Source organism: Myotis myotis, unplaced genomic scaffold (assembly GCF_014108235.1).
Source record: "Myotis myotis isolate mMyoMyo1 unplaced genomic scaffold, mMyoMyo1.p scaffold_m19_p_1, whole genome shotgun sequence".
In the NCBI taxonomy this organism is placed as follows: Eukaryota; Metazoa; Chordata; class Mammalia; order Chiroptera; family Vespertilionidae; genus Myotis; species Myotis myotis.
Genome location: NW_023416313.1, coordinates 4,249,314 through 4,269,646, shown reverse-complemented (window position 1 = coordinate 4,269,646; position 20,333 = coordinate 4,249,314). Strand labels below are relative to the sequence as shown.

The 20,333-nt window shown below is 46.2% G+C and overlaps 1 protein-coding gene across 1 annotated transcript in view; it reads left to right on the top strand.

The window, feature by feature from the left end:
• Window positions 1-20,333, top strand: part of CLNK (cytokine dependent hematopoietic cell linker) — a 134,800-nt gene that overhangs the window by 61,766 nt on the left and 52,701 nt on the right. Inside the window, exons 5-8 of the mRNA XM_036328968.1 lie at window positions 3,529-3,566; window positions 6,588-6,729; window positions 8,150-8,256; window positions 12,243-12,288. Coding sequence (XP_036184861.1) covers window positions 3,529-3,566; window positions 6,588-6,729; window positions 8,150-8,256; window positions 12,243-12,288 — 333 coding nt within the window. The remainder of the gene's footprint in view (window positions 1-3,528; window positions 3,567-6,587; window positions 6,730-8,149; window positions 8,257-12,242; window positions 12,289-20,333) is intronic.

Below are 20,333 nucleotides of genomic sequence, written 5' to 3'. Positions count from 1 at the left end.
ACCATGAGGCTTCAACATGATGGGTATTTATTGTTTTCTTATGTGAGTCAAGTCTAGAGGTAAGCAGTCCGGGTGTGTGGGTGGTCCCACTCCTCGAGGTGCTCAGAGCTCCTGCTTCTCCTGTCCCCCTCCCTCCCTTGCAGTGTCCTCAAATGGGATTTTGTCCCATCGCCTAAAGTAGTGATAGCCGTGACCAGGACAGCAGGAGAGACAGAGGGGAGGAAAAGAAGGGTGAAACAGCAAGCAGCACTTTCTCTTCCCTGGAAATTGCGAGTGGACTTTCCACCTCTTCCGTCAACCAAAACCTGGACCCATGGCCACGTACAGCTACTGGAATAATTTGGATGTGTCATGAGTACTTACTCTAGGCTGCCATGTGCCCAGCTGACCTCAGGGTTCTAGTGCTGAGAAGAAAGGGGAGGTGGGGTGGGTGGGTGGCATAGGCTGTCTCTGCGACGGAGTACTCAGTGATGGATATGGTCACTGGGCCTCTTGCTTTCCATCACCTATTCCAGTAGGTCCTGCTGGTAGTGTCTGGAGTTGGAGGCAACCTGGACCCTCCCCCTTTCCTCTCCCCATCGCCTCCCTCTGAAATCTTGTGAAGAAATAAAAATGAAAGTTGGTTCTGCTTGGGGAAGTTTTTCCAAGTATAACCATGACAACAGCACTTGGGGCCTGGCCAGCTCCCCTGTCCCTATAAGGGTAGCGAATGGGGTGTTGACAGGCGCCAGTCTTGCGCCTCCAGGTGCTCAGGTTCACGGGAGCGCTTACAAGTGCAAAGAGTCTGAGAGGGTCCATCTTCATGGCCATCTCCCATGGAAGGGAGTCGGAGCTTCTAAGTCGGGGGTTCTCCAACCGCAGTGTGCGTGTCAGTGTGGGAGCATGGCTGCAAGCAGTCGGTTCATGCTGGGGACCCACTTTTCCTTATTTCCTTCTTTTTTTTTTTAAGCACTGAGATGAAAATGGTCAGGGGACCTCCTAATTTGATGGGCATTGGCCATACGCCTTTGTCATCCCTCCGTGGGCGTGAGAAGATGGTGTCCAAGTCCAGGGCTAATTGCTCTCTGCCCGTCAGTCAGGAGAGCCCTGCGCTTCTACCGGACACACATTCATCTTCATGTCCCTCTTAACAATAACGTGCAAGCGGGTGCTGCCTTTGGTGGAGAGACGCTTCCCCCGGGGCGCGCAGAAGAGCCGCGTGGTGTCGGCAGGTGATGAATGGGCCTCCTCAGACAGAACCTGAGCATAACTCTTCCAGGACGGCGATGTGGGAAGCAGCTCCATTCATCTTGTTAGAAAACGGTGCTCTCTGAGGCGCCAACCTGTCCTTCAGCTCCAGGGAGGCTCAGAGATTGGGGAGCACTTGGGGGTGTCCATTTGATGGGGACCTGGGGCCCGGCAAGAGGAAGGCTCAAGCTCCATCCAGCTCACTCAGCGAGGGAGGAGGTCAGATGGTGCTGAAGTTTTGCCTCTGCTTCCCAGTTCTAGGGTGTATCCACTGCACCCCTCACGACCCCTCACAGCCCACTGTTCATTTATCGTGCACTCAACGGTGCATGGGGGTGATCGGGAGCCTGAAATCTCACCGCTGCCTGGGGGAGGAGGTGCTGGTCGGTGATGACACATTTATTGGCTTGCTTTGTTCCTTTAGAGAAACTGAAAAGACCAGATTAACCAGGGCAGGCAACCATCTATCATGCAAAAACTACAAATGTTAGTCGTTTGAATAAAATAGAGGCTTCTTTCTCACCCACATCACAATCCAATGTGGATCAAAGGAGGTCTTTTTCTAAAGTCTCTTCGTTTGCCCAGGGGCATCTATTGTTCCTCAGGACTTTGGGGTCCTCGGTCTCTGGCCAGCCCCAGAGGCAGGAACCAGAGTGTGGAGTGGCCAGCGGGCCAGCCTGTCTCCACTCATGAGACAGTACAGATTGCTACTGGAAGGGTGTGAGAAACCTGTGGGTTTCTCTTCCAGGGGGTGTAATCCTGCGGGGACAGAAGGTATTATTAGTGCCTCAGGGTGGTGACAGCTGCTAGTCCCACCACCAGGGGGCGCTGGCACTGGTGGCAGGCAGGATTCGGCCCCTCCTATCTCAGATCTCCTGGAGATTAGCTTTGACTAATTAACAACCCCCCTCCCCCTCCACGCACAGGTCCTAGGCAACTTCCAGAGAGCTGTGTTTCCACCCCGCCAAACTTTCATTAATTTACACATCCCACCCCACAGAAGACTGGGGACTGGGGACACATGCACAGCTATGATTTTTGTGTTTTGGTATAGCAAGAGAACTCAGGGTAAAAGAACAACGTTTTAAAAAATGATGAAGTCGGACCCAGAGGTAGAAATACATGTCAGACCACACTCCCTGGACACAGCCAGACATTTGCCCTGAGGTTCTCAACAGTCAAGGAGGAGGGGAAATAGAATCTCTCCTGGGATTGGTGTTTTCCATTAAATCAAAGCAAACCAATTGCTAAGAAGCACACAGCTTCTGGTGCGGAGGCCTGCTGGGAACTTCTCACGTATGTGCTAATATAAGAGAATGTGATAAGAACATTTCCTCCGTATAATGTTCCTCATGCAGACTAACAGCATGACACCGGAGTGCAATTTAGGAAAATTAAGTCTAGGAGGAAGAAAAGAAAAAACACCTACAGGCCATGTGACCGTCCTTCTTGGGTGTTTTTGCATAGTCTGAGGGTAAAAGGTCAGCCATAGAACACTGAGCGCCCTAGACCTTCAGGCAACCTTCACAACACAAGCCCGGGTGAGGGAGTGGCGTGCTGAGAAGCTTCCACTGAACAATATTCATTCAACAAAGGCCTATCAAGAACTCACCTGGTCGTCTGGCCAGTGTGGCACAGTGGTTGAGCAGTGCCCCATGAACCAGGAGGTCACGGTTCCATTCCTGGTCAGGGCATGTGCCCGGGTTGCGGGCTCAGTCCTCAGTAAGGGACATGCAGGAGGCAGCCGATCAATGATTCTCTCTCATCATTGATGTTTCTATCCCTCTCTCCCTCTCTCTTCCTCTCTCTGAAATCATTTTTTTTTAAAAAAAAAAAGTCACCTGGTCATATTGAGCCTTATGGCTGGAACTGGAGATAGATGAATGAATAGATATGACCCGCCCTCAAAATACTGGGGTACAGTCTGTTTAAGGAGACAGAGTTATGGACAGATAAGTGAAAAGGTAACGTGTGCCCTCAGTGGGGAGGGAAGAGGAAACCAGCCTCTCCGTGAGCTGAGTCATAGTTTGGGGGGCACTTGATAGGGGTGGGAGAGGGTGTCTGCCTCTTTCCCTGAGTTTATTAACCTGCCATGGGAACAGTGAGGCTTCTTGGTTTGGATTTGAGTCCTTCCCTTCCTTTCCAACGCCCCTGTTTTGCAAGAGCAGCAAAAAGAGTGAGAAGGACAGAAACATGCACCTCATTGGGAGCAATTACCATCCAGAAAAATTAATTGAAATAAGCACAGGATTTCTGGAGAAAACCCAGGCGCATTAACCTTGGGTCTGTTTTTGTTGGCAGGCCAGCTCCAGCCCATCCACGAGCCTTCCCTGGACTGCGTAAGTCAGCCACTCCCCTCTCCTCTTTCTCCGTCTTTGATATTTACAAAATAACTGGGTTTTTTTCAAGGCACGTGGTGGATTAAAAACAAAGAGAAAAACATTTTAAATGTGTAATTTATTGGCAGGGAAAATTGTATTTCCATTGTTGGGTATAAAACTGTATGCCAATTTCTCAGCTATAAAAGGGAGGTGAAAAGTAATTTACACGGCCACTGCGAAGATTGGATGAGTTGGAAATACCAACACGCAGTGCTGGCAAGTGTGTGATGAGGAAGGCACTTCCTCCCACTCATGGCGAAATGCTCAAGTGGAACGAACATTCTGGAAAGCAATTTTATAATAGTAACCAGGCAACAGAAAAGTGTTCATTTCCTTTGGCCCAATAATCCTATGGTTGGGAATTTAAACTAAGAAATGAAGCCAAAATTTGGATTAATATTTAAACACACTCCTTTATATTTTATAATAATATATCTTAAATGGCAGCACACTGGAATCATGCTAAGTATTCAGTAATATAAGCATAGTTAAATATATTATATTCCCAGTATGAAGCCATTAATAATATTTGCAAAGAATTCTAATGACTAGAGAAAATTTATAACATAACTCAGATAGCTAATATTTATAAGTAACTTTATTGTTAAATTGTATATGTATATGATTTAAATAGTTCCAACCACCATATCTGTATTATGACAGATGAAATAGATTGGATGGATGGATAGATAGATAGATGATAGATAGATAGATAGATAGATAGATAGATAGATAGATAGATAGAATCTGCCTAAAAATCATTGGTTCTTTCCTGTTTAAAAACTTTTTTAATCCAATTAAAGTTATGGAACTTCACTCCAGGACATACACACAACCAGTCAGTCACATAGGATTTACCTCTGAGATGGGACAGTAGATAATAAATAGGTTAATAGGTAAAATAAATGTAACTTCTTATAATTAAAACAAAACTCTGTCTCCCTTCCCAGAAACATATAAACCAGACTATTTCTACCCAGTTCTGTGGGCAAGACTCTCGGGGTCTAGTGCAGATTCTCCCCAGACAGGGGGAGGGGGTGGTGGCTACTATCCCCCCCACCCACCTACCCCATGTCTCCACATGCCCTGCCCCCGTGATCCAGCAAGGCAACTGGTCAGAGGTGGGCTCCGCTCTCACCTCCCCAGTTCTCCCAGCAGGTCCAGGGCTCGCCCAGAGCAGCTGCTCTCTGTGGGTGTCTTGGTGCTGGCCACACAGTATGTAGTATAAATGGCGCCCTAGCGCAAATGCTCATCTGTCAAGTCCCCAGAGGAGCCAGCCGCATGCCTGTGCTCCAGCCCAGGCCTCACTTCCGTGTGCAGTTCCTGAGAACAGCTGGCTCACCTTTCCCCTTCACCAGGTCACCTGTGAAACCTCTGGCAAGCCTGCTTCCCCCTGGCGCTCTGCTATGCTTACACTCAGCACATCCGCGGGAGGGAAGAGACCTAGCGTGTCATGGGCAGGTGCCAAAGTGGAACCTTTCCATGCCCTGTGCTCAGCTGGATACAACCAAATAGGGCAGGCTTAGCCATCTCCAATGGACAGATGGCATGTCTGAGGCAGGGAGGAACCCTGACCTCCTGGTTCATGCATGGCTCGATGCTCAACCAGTGAGCCACCCCAGCCGGGAAAATGTTCTTAATTTCGAAGGCCAAATCAGGGAATGTGCATAAAAATCTCCTGTGACTGGGCCTGTTACTGTTACTCCTGGCCATGGCTATTTGGCATCTTAGGAGAAACTTTAAGACGGCAAAGATTTCTCCAGTGTGTGACACAGCCTCTCCCAGCTGCCAGCCCCTCCCGGCCCAACAGTGTGACCTGAAGCCACCCAAATCCCCAGTCAGGCGCTCAAAGGAGACAGTAGACAGAGAGTGACTCGGCCTCGCAGGGCCACCTTCCCCTTTCATCTGGAGACGACCCTGTCTCGTCCTCCTGAGCTCCTGGCATCACACGACACTCTGCTCAGACCTCTCCAAGCTGCAGCACGACTGACCAGTGTGGCCCTTGGATTCTCTCTCGGGCCCAAGTAAAGACAAAAGTCATTTCTATCAATGAGACCAAGTGGAGCATTCCGAGGCCCAGAACGGAAAAGGGAGCGCTTGGCGGCACTGTGTGATGCACAGAGGGTCGCTGAGAGGAGTTTTCCTCCAGGCCCCGACACACGGTGCACATCCCAGGATTCCTATGATGGCGCCTCTAGGATTGGGGACTGGTACCCAATCCTGCCATTCCTGGGGTTCTGACTGGGAGCTCATTACCAGTGTCTAGAAATGCAACTGAAATTTGTGCAACAGTTCTGTAACTTGCCACCTTACTAAATTGTATATTCTAATAATTTTTAGTGGGCTCCTTGGGCTTGCCTGCATATAAGATCATGGCCTCTGCAAATAGATCTCCTTTCTGCATTTAGGGACTTAGGTAACCCAAGACGATTTCTCTATTTCAAAGACAGCCCATTAGTCATCTTTTTTTTTTTTGGATCCTCATTTGAGGATATTTTTCCATTGATTTTTTAGAGAGAGTGGGACAGAAAGGGAAAGACAGAGAGAAACATCAATGTGAGAGAAACACATCAATTAGTTGCCTCCTGCATGTGCTCTGACCTGGGCTCGGGCCAGGGAGGAGCCTGCAACCCAACGGAGGTACGTGCCCTTGACCAGAATCAAACCTGGGACCCTTCACTACACAGCCTGACGCTCTATCCACTGAGCCAAGCCCGCTAGAGCCCATGTGTCATCTTAATCACATCTGCAGTGCCGCCTCATGGCAGCACCCGGATATTTATTTGATTGAATAACACACATGGGAGTATTGGGGGGACATCACCAGAATGCTGCCTGCACTAGAATTCCCCTGGCCCAGAGCCCAGACTCTGAGCCCCCACCTCAGAGAACCTATCCCTCACCCCTCGCCAGCCTGCAGCCTGTCATCTTTATCAACGTTGTACCTTCCCTTGACTCACTCGAATGTCTCCTGCTCAGGAAAGGAACTTCCCCGCAGTCCCAGATGGAGCAGAGGGCCCGGAGGATGACGACTATGAAGACCCCAATGTTCACGTGGAAGAGGGTTGGCAGTGGATGAAAATCCTACCCGCCCGGCCTATCAAGGAATCTGAATATGCAGGTAACAGTCGGGTCTGAAATCTGAAAATGCACACGCTGTGATGTCCCACAGAAGTTAAAGCCGTGGGCTCTGCACTGAGTAACCGCGGGTTCAAATCCTGCCTGCGTGGCCTCCTAGAGGTAGGACCTTGAGCAAGTCTCTCAAACTCTTCGTCCCTGTTTGAAAGTGGGGTCATCATCATGAAACTTGTTCCAGAGAGTTCTGCAGAAGATGCCACGTAGGATGTATGTGGAGTTCCCACGAGAGGACTTGGCAGAACCAGGGCTCTGTAACTACTGGTGGTTTTTGTTGTTGTTGCTGTTGTTCTTTTAATATATATATATTAAAATATATATTTCAGAGAGAAAGGGAGAGGGAGAGAGAGTAATAGAAACATCAATGATAAGAGAGAATCATCGATTGGCTGCCTCCTGCACGCCCCTCACTGGGGATCAAGCCTGCAAACTAGGCACATGCCCTGACCGGGAATCAAACCAGTGACCACCTGGTTATAGATTAATGTTCAACCATTGAGCCCTGCTGGCTGGGCTGTAACTACTGGCTTGTATCATCATAGCCAGGAGCCCTGGAGCCACTGGGAGCATGGCAAGGGGCAGGCAGCCAGAGATGCCTGCATAGAAGGGCAGAGAGTGACAGGAAGAATTTTCACTGGGCAGATCCATTTGGCAGGTAGCCCGCAGAGGAGCAGCACCTGAGCATGGCAGAAAAGCCCACCGTCCTCGGAGTGAGGAAGACCTAACCTCACACCCACGTTGCCTCTCTCTAACCGGGGCACACCGGGCAGCTCCAGTGACTTCGCCGAACCTTCAGTGTGGCACACTTCTGGGAGGGAACAAGGACGGGTTGGGATGTCTGAGGGCCCGACCCACTGAAAGGATTCTACGGGAAGTTCTTTTGAAGAGAATCCACCTTGTAAATAAGGATCTATTCCTTGGCTCACTCTCTCAACAGGTGTTTACTGAGTACCTACTGTGTGCCAGTTACCATGTTGGGACTGACCAAGGGGCACAAAGATAAACAAAGCATAATCCATGTCCTCAGGGAGGTCACAATCTAGTGGCAGAAACAGAAAGATCAACAGATAAACCTGATAGAATATGTTAAGTGTATAAAATAGAAGGAGAGGGTGGGATCTAGCAAGATCTTCAAAGGGTGTGACACAGCCCAGGCCTGAAAGGATGAGAATCCCCGGGGGGTGAGAATGAGGGTGTTCTAGCCCAGACTTCGGCGTTTATGTGTATGGACCAAGCAGAGGAATCTCTCCTCTTCCTGCCTCCATCTGCTTCGTCTGTGAAGTGGGAGTGCAATTGCTGGCCTCACACTTTTGTTCTGGTGACTCCATGAGTTTGCAGATGTGCAAAAGTTTTATAAATTGTGCCGAGTGCATGGCACGGATGAGTAATTTTTACTCTTTTCACAGATACACGCTATTTCAAAGGGATGATGGACACTCCCCTTTCCTTAGGTGCCAAGATTCCTATCCCTGCCGAGAGGCAGGCTTGGACCACACAGATGAGGCTGGAAGAAGTGAGTAAAGGTCAACTGTGTGACCACGTGAACCAAACCCGTGTAGGGCACTTCCTAGCAGCCAGGAGCTCATCCCTCATTCCCAAGGCATCTTGTGAGGAATAAGCCAGTCAGGCTCCTATGACTGGTGGGACTGTGGTCCCGTGGGAGGGAGGAGAGACGACATTTGCTGAGGACATTCTGTGAGCCAGGCATCAGGCTTCCACATGCATTCTCCAAAGTTCACCCCATTCTCCAGAAGCAGAATTTGAACTAGGATCATTTGGGTAATAACATACCATTTGGCCCAGATTCTTGGCCCAAAACAGAAATAAAAATCCCTGCCATGCTTACTTCAAAGGCTGTTTAGAAACTATAAAGTTAATCTTATGAAAATATTTTGTAAATGCAAATGCTCTAAACACATATTTAGAACATTATTTTTAATAACACTTTTGCTAATGTTTCATTTTCTTAAATCATAAAATACAAATTAATCACCCCTGGGGCTGCAGGGCTCTCAGTCCTAATGTATGGGTGTATTTCCTATCAATATTTTCTATGCAGACATTTTATGCAAGGGAATTCTTGTTGTATAGTATACACCTGATTTCCTTCTTTTCACCTTGTATTCTGGCCTGCGGGGATCGAGCCGAAACCGGCTCTCCGACATTCCCCCGGGGGGGGGGCACAGACCAGGCCAAGGGACCCCACTGGTGCATGATCGGGCCTGGCGAAGGACCTCGGGAGGGCTCCAGGGCATGTCTGGCCCATTTTGTCTTAGCCAGTCTCGATCAGGGCCAGGGAGGGGCCGTGGGAGGGCTCCAGGGTGTGTCCGACCCATCTAGCCCAGTCCCAATCAGCCAGACCCCAGAAGCAAGCTAACCTACCAGTCAGAGCGTCTGCCCCCTGGTGGTCAGTGCATGTCATAGCGACTGGTAGAACAGTAGAACAGTCAGTTGGACACTTAGCATATTAGGCTTTTATTATATAGGTTTTTCCCATGTGATGAACATTAATAAGCATAATCTTTATAGATATACCCCATTATGGAATTTTTAATTATTTTCCTTAACCATGGAGGGAAAACATTTTAAAAGCTTTTGGTACCTATTGTGAAATTTCCTATCTCAAAACGTATTTAATTTATCCACCCAGCAGCTCTATATGGGAATAGCCACCTCATAGAACCAAGACCAGCTATTACTTTTTAAATTTTCTTTAAGTAATTTCACTGTTCTTTTTATTTTTAATTGTGTCACATTTATTGATGAATGTGAACATGCTTTTGAATATAGCACATTCTTCCTTGCACATTATTTTTTTCACATTGTTCATCTATTTCATTTGAGGGCTTCTGTTAATATTGTCAAGAAAAGGAAATCGCCGAAACCGGTTTGGCTCAGTGGATAGAGTGTCGGCCTGCAGACTGAAAGGTCCCAGGTTCGATTCCGGTCAAGGGCATGTACCTGGGTTGCGGGCACATCCCCAGTAGGAGATGTGCAGGAGGCAGCTGATCGATGTTTCTCTCTCATCGATGTTTCTAACTCTCTATCCCTCTCCCTTCCTCTCTGTAAAAAATCAATAAAATATATTTAAAAAAAAAAAAAAGAAAAGAAAAGGAAATCACAAATTTTACCAACGTCATTTACATAGAACACACCCAGGGCAGACTGGGAGAGCAAGATGAGGGGTGAAATACTGAACACTTCCTCTTCACACAGGCACCATGCTCAACACTTTAATCATTCACTCAACAAATTCACTCAAGAAATAGGTGCTGAGTGCCTGCCACGTACCAGACACAATTATAGGCTCTGGTATGCGAGTACCTGTGCTCAAAACTTACATGCTAGTGGAGGGGACCATTCATAAATGAATAAGCATTAAGCCATCAAACAATATGGCAAGCCATAAGCGCTTTAAAAAAAATAACTAAAGCCCAGTCAGTGTGGCTCAGTGGTTGAGCATCAACCTATGAACCAGGAGGTCAGTATTTGATTTCCTGTCAGGACACATGCCCAAGTTGCAGGCTTAGTCCCCAGTGTGGGGTGTGTAGGAGGCAGCTGATCAATGACTCTCTCATCATTAATGTTTCTATCTTTCTCTCCCTCTCCATTCCTCTCTGAAAGCAATAAAAATATTTTTAAAAAACTAAAAATAATTAAAGATAAGTATGGAGAGTTATGGAAGGTCTTTCTGAGTAGAGGTTGAAATGAATAATGACATTTAATCCTCAAAATAACTTTTCAAGATGAGCATTATAATCCCTATGTTAACAGCTCCGACTTTTATGAGCTCTGTCAGTTTGGGCCAGTTACCCTCTCTGAAGCTTTATAGCTCAGTTCAAGATCGCATGACTGTTAGGCTAATACATACAGAACACAGGGAAGGCTGCAAGCTAAGAGTGCAAGGAGAACATTGAAATAAGCCTCCAGCACCCCAGGCTCCACAGGGTAAGCTTGGAGGAATTGGAAGCTGATGGTACAATGAAAGAAGCCATAGCAACAACAAAACCCAAACCACGCTCAACTCCCCACTAGGCAGACCAGCTGAAGAGCCACGCCCCTTTCAAGCATAAATAAAGCAATTTAATATTCCACAGAGGGCAGAGGTGGACACTGAACATCCAAGATAAGAGGTAACAGGGGACCAATGACCCCTCCTACCCATCCACCTTGGCCACCCCAACTGGATGCCAATAAAGAGGAACACTGAGACCCTGTGTTAGTCAGAGTTGTCTAGAAACAGGAGAGAGAAAGAGAGAGACGTATACACATATACATCTAAATAAAATAGCGGCCATGGAGGCTAGCCCCAAGCTCTGCCATCTGCAAGCTAGAGACCCAGGACAGCCAGTGGTGGAAGGTGCCATCTGAGTCCAAAGGTCTGAGAACCGAGAGAGTCCATGGTGTCAATCCCAGCTGAGGGCAGGAAGAAACCAGTGTCCCAGCTCAAACAGTCAGGCAGAGATCAAATTATCCTTTCCTCTGCCTATTAATTCTATGCAGCCCCTAGACTGGCTAAGGCCCACCTGCACTGGGAAGGGCCTTCTGCCTTATTCAGCCTACTGATTTTATTCAAAAGCTCATCTCCTCTGCCAACAGCCTCACAGACACACCCAGAAGTAATAGCTAATCAAATATCTGGGACCCTGCAAGTCAACATAAAACTAACCATCATAGACCCCAATATTGACCAGACTTAAAGGCTTTCAAAGGCACTGGGCATTATTATGAAACATTCGTCATCTTCTTCACTCTCAGGTCTAGCAATTGTACAGCCCTTAGTAGTTCATTAATGTCTTTCATAATATTAATAATGACAACTAACAATTATTACGCTTTCATGGTGCCAACCCACTCCCTTCTCTAGGCACTTTGCGTGATGTGTCACATGTAATCCTCCCTCTCTCCGGAGGTATCAGTACTTTCGTTGCCTCCATTTCACAGATGAGGAAACTGAGGCGCAGAAGGTTCAGTGACTTGCCATGTCTCATAGCTAGCACATGATGGAGGTGAAAGCCCAACCCAGGCAGCCAAGAGAGGCCACACGTGATCTGCCTGCTCAATTGCTTCCAGTGTCCTTGGTCCTGCATGTTGGTCTTCATAACAGCTCAATGACGTGAATTGACTAAGTATTATCCCTATTATAAAAATGAAAAATCTAAGGCTCATAACATGCTGAATGCCTTTCCAAAGGTTCACAGCAATCAGAGACAGGCTTGGATCTCAAACCCAAGTATTTTTAGGACAAATACCACCCAAGGCCACTACACTCTTCACTGGCACGGGGGACAAATACTGACATGTATTGACTGCCTGCCAATCGTACACACGTGGTGATCGCTAAGAACAATGAGTCCAGAGACCTATGCCTTTATCCATTGGACTCTAACCAGACAGAGTAGTAGGACATTATATGTTATCATATTCATGATTAGTAGGACATTATATGGTATCACAGTCACGATGTAAGAGTTAATGGTGCCCCATTGTCTTCTACAGGTGGACAAACCCACTGCCAAGGACATCAGAAGCCAACATGCTAAAGGTAAAGTCAAGTCACAACGTTTGACAGAGAAGTATAGTTCTTTGCTTCCAAAATCTTCTTGCATTTTTGTCTGTGGTCACGGGTTTTCTTAAATCAGGGAGATCTATTGAACTTTCATTCTTCATGAAATATCTAATTTTTCAAAGATTCTCATACATCTTATGCCTTTTTATCACCTTATTTTATTGATGAAGTAATCGATTGTGAAAACTCATATTCTGTGTTGTGCAATTTCAGAAAGAAATTGTTTTAAAACTTATGGATTGCATTTAACCTCTAAGTTGTTTTTCTAAGCATACCCCCAATAAAATCACAAGCTAGAAATAGAATTTTAAAATCTTGATTAATTAATATGAAAACAGATATTAAAGCTTTAAGCAAAGCAGCTCAATTTGGAGATGAAGATACAAGTAAGAGGCAGAAGGGAACTAATCAATGTCAGTGGTGCTCAAAGCACAAATAGAGGACAAAGAAATGTAATAGGATCGTATCCACCATAATTTCTCATTATTTTCCCCTGTGTCTCCATCCTCTCTCACAATGCCCAATTGGAAAAGATGACAATCCCATGATTTATATTTCCCAATAACTGAAACATATCAAATTCACCTTTTATGTGTCTACTGCTATGTTCTACAACATATTACTAATCCCACACTTTCTTTAATGAGAAAGTTAGGGTCCTAACAGGAAACAGCACACCCAAATTAGGGTAATTTAAGGTAGTTTATTTACTAAGGAGCAGTTTGCTGAGGGGTGTGGGTATAGGGGAAGAACGAGGGATGGTGCCGGAACTGGGGCTAAAGCAGTGGCCACTGTCACCACCCCCTGGGCCCAGAGCAATGAGGGGACAGTGGCCTTCAGAGGAACAATGACCACTGGTTGAGGGACACCACCAGCCCAGTGGACCGCACAAGGTGGAAGCAAAGGAAACACATGCCTGGCCTCCCTCTTGTCTCCTGGGGCTTCCCCAAGGCTGATCCCACCAAAAAGCAGAGCACAGGACAGCCCATAAGTGGCCCATTCTAGTTGGTCCCAGGCCAGAGAGTGGGGTGGAGAAGTGCCGGGGTCCAACCCCAGCAGGTCCAGGGGTTCCCAAAGGCGTAGACGGAGTCGGCGAAGAAGGAAGGACACGGAGACAGTGTTCAGTTGATCAGCAGCCTAGCCAGGATCTCCAGCCAGGATCTCCAGCCAAGTTCTGGTCTGGATCTCCAGAGAGGTTCTGCTTCAGATCTCCAGCCAGGTTCTGTGTCCATGTTCTCTTGCTAGGTTCTCCAGCCAGGTTCTGTAGCCATGTTCCCTCGCTAGGTTCTCCAGCCAGGTTCTGTCCAGGTTCTCCAGCCAGGTTCAGTCACCAGGTTCTAGTCAGGTTCTCTTGCCAATTTCTGTAGTCAGGTTCAGTCCAGGATCTTTTGCCATGTTCTCTCCAGCGAAGTTCTTCTGTCTGTAGGTTCTGTGTAGGTTCTGTCTTCTTAGTTCTGTGTTCTAAGCTCTGTATTCTAAGTTCTGACTCTTGCTGTCTTATTACATCTGTATTTATACCAGTTGATTCAATCCTATTAATCTCTATTACAAAGGTTAGGGCGTTTCTTATCTCCATTCCAGGGAGTAAAGATTATGTAGCTTAAGCATGATTGTTCATAGTTAAAGTGATTAATTACCCGCCTGGCACTTAGTTAAGAGGTTTTATTCCCTCCCTAACTTCAGGGGAAAATCCCTACCTGGGGAAACAACCTTTCTCAGAGACCTTGGTTAAAACACATAGTGCCAAGAAGGTGAGCAAACATATTAAGAACAGTATGCCATATATGCCAGGTCCCTTGAAACAGCAAGCATGGACCGGCTCCCGGCAGAGAAGGTGGAGGGTGGACCTGGAAGAGCAAAGAGATGACCTCAGCACCAGGAAACATGGTGGAAGGAACAATGAGAGTAGCCAAAACCCAAGCGCTGCCACTCCCTGGCGGTGTGTCCTTAAGTGAGTCACCTAACCCAGCTGAGTCATTAAAACGTAGAGGGAACAGGGCTTGTATGACTATTTAATTCTGTCGCATTAGTGGAGACAAGAAGAATGCTGCAATGGTGGAAACAATAGTTACTCCTGGTACATCTCTGTCTCCATCCTGCATAGCCTCCCAGATCCCCTTCTTCCTCCTACCCCATTCCTAATCCCCCGAAAGTGGGGGCTTTCATATCAGTCCTCTTCAGTCCTTAAAAGTGCCAACAGCTTCAATGTACTCAGCACTCGTGACGGCTCTTCTCTGTTAACTGATGCATTTTGCTCCTTAGAAACACCAGGTGCATCAGTATAAAAAGTATTGCCATGCTTCTTTTTTAATATATATTTGTATTGATCTCAGAGAGGAAGGGAGAGGGAGAGAGAGAGAGAAACATCAATGAAGAGAACATCATTGATTGGCTGCCTCCTGCACACCCCACACTGAGGATCGAGCCCACAACCCAGGCATGTGCCCTGACCGGGAATCGAACCGTGACCTCCTGGTTCATAGGTTGACGCTCAACCACTGAGCCATGCCAGCCGGCAGTATTGTCATGCTTCTTGACACAGAGGAAGACCAGATGCAGAGATCCCAGAACAGGCCATGAGCATTTGATATACAAACGTTCCAGCTCACAATTGGACCTTCGTAGATGCTCATTGAGAAATGAGTCCTGGGGAGAAACCAGACAAGAGCAGGACTTCTCAATGCCTCTCTCTCTCTTTCTTTTTTCTTTTTCTTTTTTACAGTTTGCTATAGATATCCACCTTTACTCCTTTAATTACAGAAGCTTCTTTGGGCATTATTTTACCTGTCAATATCTATGTTTAACTATTAAAATAGTTCTGATCCCAACTTCAATGTGTGGTTGGGGGCTTTTTTACCCCACACCACTGAACTACTCTCAGACACCAGAATTGTCAATTCAATTCTGTCTCTATCTTCCCCCAGGTACATAACCTGAGATTCCACAGGTGGAGGGCTCAGTCCCACAAGACCACCTCCCCCCTCCACTGCAGACGCCAGTCTTAGTCCCAATTGTCACCTGCTTCTGACCGACAGACTGCCCATAGATTGGAGATTCCCACTACCCCCTCCTGGGGTTTGATAATTGACTAGAGTGCCTCACAGAACCCAAAGAAATATTTTACGCACTAGATTATTGGTTCAGTATGAAAGGTTATAACTCAGGAACAGCCAGATGGAAAAGATGCCCAGGGCAAGGCATGAGGGGCGGGTGAGGAGATTCCATGCTCCCTGAATCTCCAGGTGTTCACCAACCAGAAGCTTCATTACATGCATAAGAGTAATTACCTTAGTGGCCATTGGTGACTGTACCCCATCTCCAGCCTCCTCCCCTTCCCAACTTCCAGTTAGACTGAAAGTTCCAGCCCATTGAGTCCATGAATGGCTCCACAGGCAACAGCTCCCACCCGCACCCTTAGGTGTGGCCTAAAACTTGCCTCATTAACATAACAAAAGACGTCTTTATAGTTCTCACCATTTAGGAAATTCCAAGGGATTTGGGAGCTCTGGGCCAGACACAGGGACGAAGACCAAATATATATTTCTTGTTATAAATCACAATATCACAATTATCCTTTCATTTCTTTATCTACACTTTGCCTCTTCTCATAAAGAGATTGGAGTCATTAACAAAAATTTGCTTAATAAAATAGAAGAAAATGAAAATAAAAATCGTAGAAAAATCTAGGTAGCCCATATGACAAAGATAAAATTCGGGATCCTCAGGCACACATCACTACATTCTATTAAGATTGAGATATTAATTGGCCTCTGAGCTTCCCGGTAGCCTAAGCAAAAAGGGGATCATGTTGCTGTATGGATATGAATTGCTCATAACACAGAAAGCAAACCAAGTCTTCAGGGAGAGCAACAAGGACATACCTTTCAGAGATAAGTTAGTGCTGTTAATTTTACAGGGGATGTTGGCTGGAATGTGGGTACCATGGCTTCAAAAATAGGACTGTTTTTTTAAAAATAGACCCCAGTCTAAACGGAGGCCAAAACTACAGAGAGTACCTCAGTGAAAGCCAGGAGTACAGAAGATGAGGCTTATGGGGAGTGGGGGAGGGGGTGTGGAAAACTTCAGGAGGAATTATTTTCTTTACATCCTCCCACACATCCATAATTGATGGTTCTCCATTACCACCCAGAGCTCGAAGGTACTACACAGAGGAGGAAGCTGGAAGGGGCAGAATTGATATGAATGCCCCGTTTTTAAGATCAGGCCTCTTGCTAGAAAATGCTTTGATGATTTATGTGTTTATTACAAACTTCTGTGTTTTTGATGCAAACACATTCTCAGATAATTTATTCATTCTCACAAAAAAACATACCGGGTGGTTCAGTAATGGCAGGATTTTATGGTGATATTTTTGAGCAGTTATAGATTTATGTTAATGTACATTTCATGTCATTTTTCTTACAATCATCTTCTGACATTACCTGGAAACCGTCAGATTTTAAGAACTTATCTTCCCTGAAGCTTGACTTTATTTTCATTCCTGAAAATGGATAAAAGTTTTACTTGAAGGCAAAGTACATATATATAGCATAAGTCGTCTGTGATGAACCATTAGCATTAACCACAGATTCAGAAGAAATCACCTTTTCAAATGGGGATGGCTGTCATATTCAAACGTGGTGCGGCTTAGCTTCCTAACGCTGAGAGTGAAGGAGGCTAACATGAATTTCTCTTTGCCTTGGGTGTGCTAGTAAACCAGACACAAACTCTAAACCAATTTCCTTTGAAGTGACAAGCATACCCTACACAGGAAAGAATTTATAACAAAATACAATAAGCTACCCAAGAAAAGAAAGAGAGAATTACACAGAGGTGACTGAACATGCAAATCCAGAAACATGAGCTCGGTTGAAAAGAAGCAAAATAGAACTCCACATGATGCCATCGAAAGACCTTTCTACTGGTTGGCTTTCAAACGGATTGAGATGCCAAAGGAATCAGAAGCAGAGATGACGTTGACTTTAGTCTGGTTCAACTCCCTCACGTTATACAAGGGGGTGTAGCAGGAGAAGTGGCTTGCTCAAGGTCACCAAGCAAGTAGTCACGGCCCAGACCAGAACCCAGGGTTTTGTCGACTATGGCAATGGCCCCAGAGTTCCCCTGTTTGTGCTAGTATCTAAAATTTACTCTGCAAAGTCCTCCTCCTGTTCCCTAACCTATAGCCTACTCATCCACCTTGTGGAGAAAGACGAGAATTGATAGAGGGTGCTGCCGTCTAGTGGCGGAACACAGCAACACAAAATATCACAAAAAGGATGGAAGTTAGCGTCCTATATATTATATCCTTAACAGATTTAAATTTATTTCAGACACAACCCCCGGCTCAAAAGCAACAGAGGCATTAATACAATATTCAATTCAAAGTGAACGTTACAAACCCCTAAAAACCAATCATTGAGACGACGGGGCAGTATTCTGACTCACCACCACAGACAGTGCGGCTCAGAGAAAAGGAAAGGCGCCCGACAACTGCTTGGCGTAGCACATGTGTTTTCCGATAGAGACATACAAAGTAGCCACAAGTAGGAGACTTTAAAAAACAGGCAGATGCAGGCCTCTGTGATAATGGCCAGGGGAGAAGGTCACTTGGTATAAAATTGCTTCGTGCCAGGGCTGGCCCTTGTTGTCCCAAGGCTGGCCAGTTCTCTGTTACGTGTTGTGGGAACTAAGGAAGGGCTTTGCAGAACAAGGGACATTGGGATGAGGTGTGAGACGGTCACCTCAGGAGGCGTCGAGTGTTATTTCTGGTGCCTGGAGCAGCTCAGACGTGGTTGTGTGGATGTTGGACTTGGGGACAAGGCGCCTTGGGTTCAGACCCTTGCTGTAATGCTTTCCAAACATGGAATCTACAAGTATCTTCCCTCTCCAAGGTTAGGCTTCTATAAAATGGAGAAAACTGTACTACATCATAAGGCACTTGTGTGTGTTAAAGGTGCAGAATCCACAGCACAGTCGCTGGGACATGGTGGACCCCCACACTGAGCTAGTGATCCCCAGAGTTCTTTCCGCCTCCTTTACCTCTGCCGTTCACCCAGCACTTGGGTGTCTGCCTGTCTCTCTCTGTAGGCTGAGCATCTATCTATCTCAGTGGTTCTCAACCTTCCTAATGCCGCACCCCTTTAATACAGTTCCTCATGTTGTGGTGACCCCCAACCATAAAATTATTTTCGTTGCTACTTCATAACTGTAATTTTGCTACTGTTATGAATCGTAATGTAAATATCTGATATGCAGGGTGTATTTTCATTGTTCGCGACCCACAACGTTCTAGCTGGTGCTCAGCATACAGAATAAATCTGATCTAGGTAAATGTTGGAATAAGCTAGACTCCTCGATCGCAGAGACCACCGCCATTGACATTATTGTCCCTACAGTCATGCACAGCACCACGTCAGGCACATAGTGGATGCACAGTAAATATTTATTAAATCAACTCTAAAATTGAGCCCATTTTGATCAGGTATTAGATAAGCATTGTCGGTGTCTTAGGGCCACTGAGAGACAAGCCCAGGGTCCTCCATCACACAGTCCCATGAGGTGGGTGCCTCCGGAAGGCAAGGCAAGTAGCCTGGGTTACTTCTGGCCCCATCTGGGCTCTAATTTTTTGTTTTCTTTCAGAGAGGAAGGGAGAGGGAGAGAAAGCTAGAAACATCAATGATGATAGGGAATCATTGATAGGCTGCCTCCTGTACACCCCACAATGGGGATAGAGCCCACAAGCCGGGCATATGCCCTTGACTGGAATCGAACCCGGGACCCTTCAGTCTGCGGGCCTACGCTGTATCCACTGTGCCAAACCAGCTAGGGCTCAGCTCCAATTTTAAACATAGGCAAATCATATTCCCTCACTGGGCCCTAATAGCCCTCATAGAAATATAGTGGGCTCAAGGGTCTCTAGGGTTGTGTGAATCCATGGCTGTGGTTCATGCACACAAAGCCACCCATCCCGCAGCCCAGGCCCACCCCCTTCAGTCCTAGCCCCTCGCCTCACCCTGACTTCCCAGCCTTCCTCCGTTTCCCAGGACACCACGTCAGCAGGAGAGACGGCTGCCCTGGCTCGTTTTGGGGAGACGTTTTTATCCCACATTCCTCTCTAACCCCAGCATAAAGCTGTTCAAATACATGATCCTAAAACATTGTACTTTATGAATTATTTGAGGCATTGTCAAAGCAAGTAGGTCCTTCCCACATCCTTGACTTTGCCTTAATTCCTCCCCCCTCAACCCTAAGACTGGTTTCAGCAATTTATTGCTGGAATACACTTCTGAAAGTCAACACGTGGAGAGGTTTCTCAAACGGGCCTTGTCAAATATACCTGAACTACTTGGATCATAAGTTGCTTCGTATCACTCTCCCATAGTCATCGGGACTCCAAAGCCTCATGGTTCCCTTTCATACATCATGAAACTCTTAGTCATGGCAGTCCTGTGACTGAGGCCAGTATTTTGTCCTGAGTCTATTTCTCCACTTATACTGATGGTCTGTTTCTAAAGGTGTTGGTTTTCATGATCATATTTCGTAGATAAAGGGTATTACATATGTTTAACACAAATTGAATGGTAACTAAGTGAAAAAAAAGTCTTATTTTATTTAATCCTAACCATCCAAGGAACAGAAATCCAGAGCCTTTAAATAACTTGCCCAAAGTTACTCAGTTAAGTGATAGAAGTGAGATCAGAACCCACCTGCGTGACTTCAAAGACCCTATTTGTGACCATTCTATTGTGCCATTGTCCCTTCTATCCAGAAACAAATTCTTGGGTCTTATATGTCTTCTTTTCCAACTGTTTAAATCACAGAGAAGGGTGCCAAAGCTCAGAGAGGCCAAGCAATTTGTATTGAGTCACACAGCTCATTAGTTGCAGCACCAAAACCAGGTCACAAGCAGTGGAAAATGCTTAGAGACTGGATCTCTGAAAATACTAGTAATGTGTAAGGGCAAAGTTGGAAAATTGACACTATTCAACTTCAAGCCTTACTGTAAAGTTGTAGTAATTAAG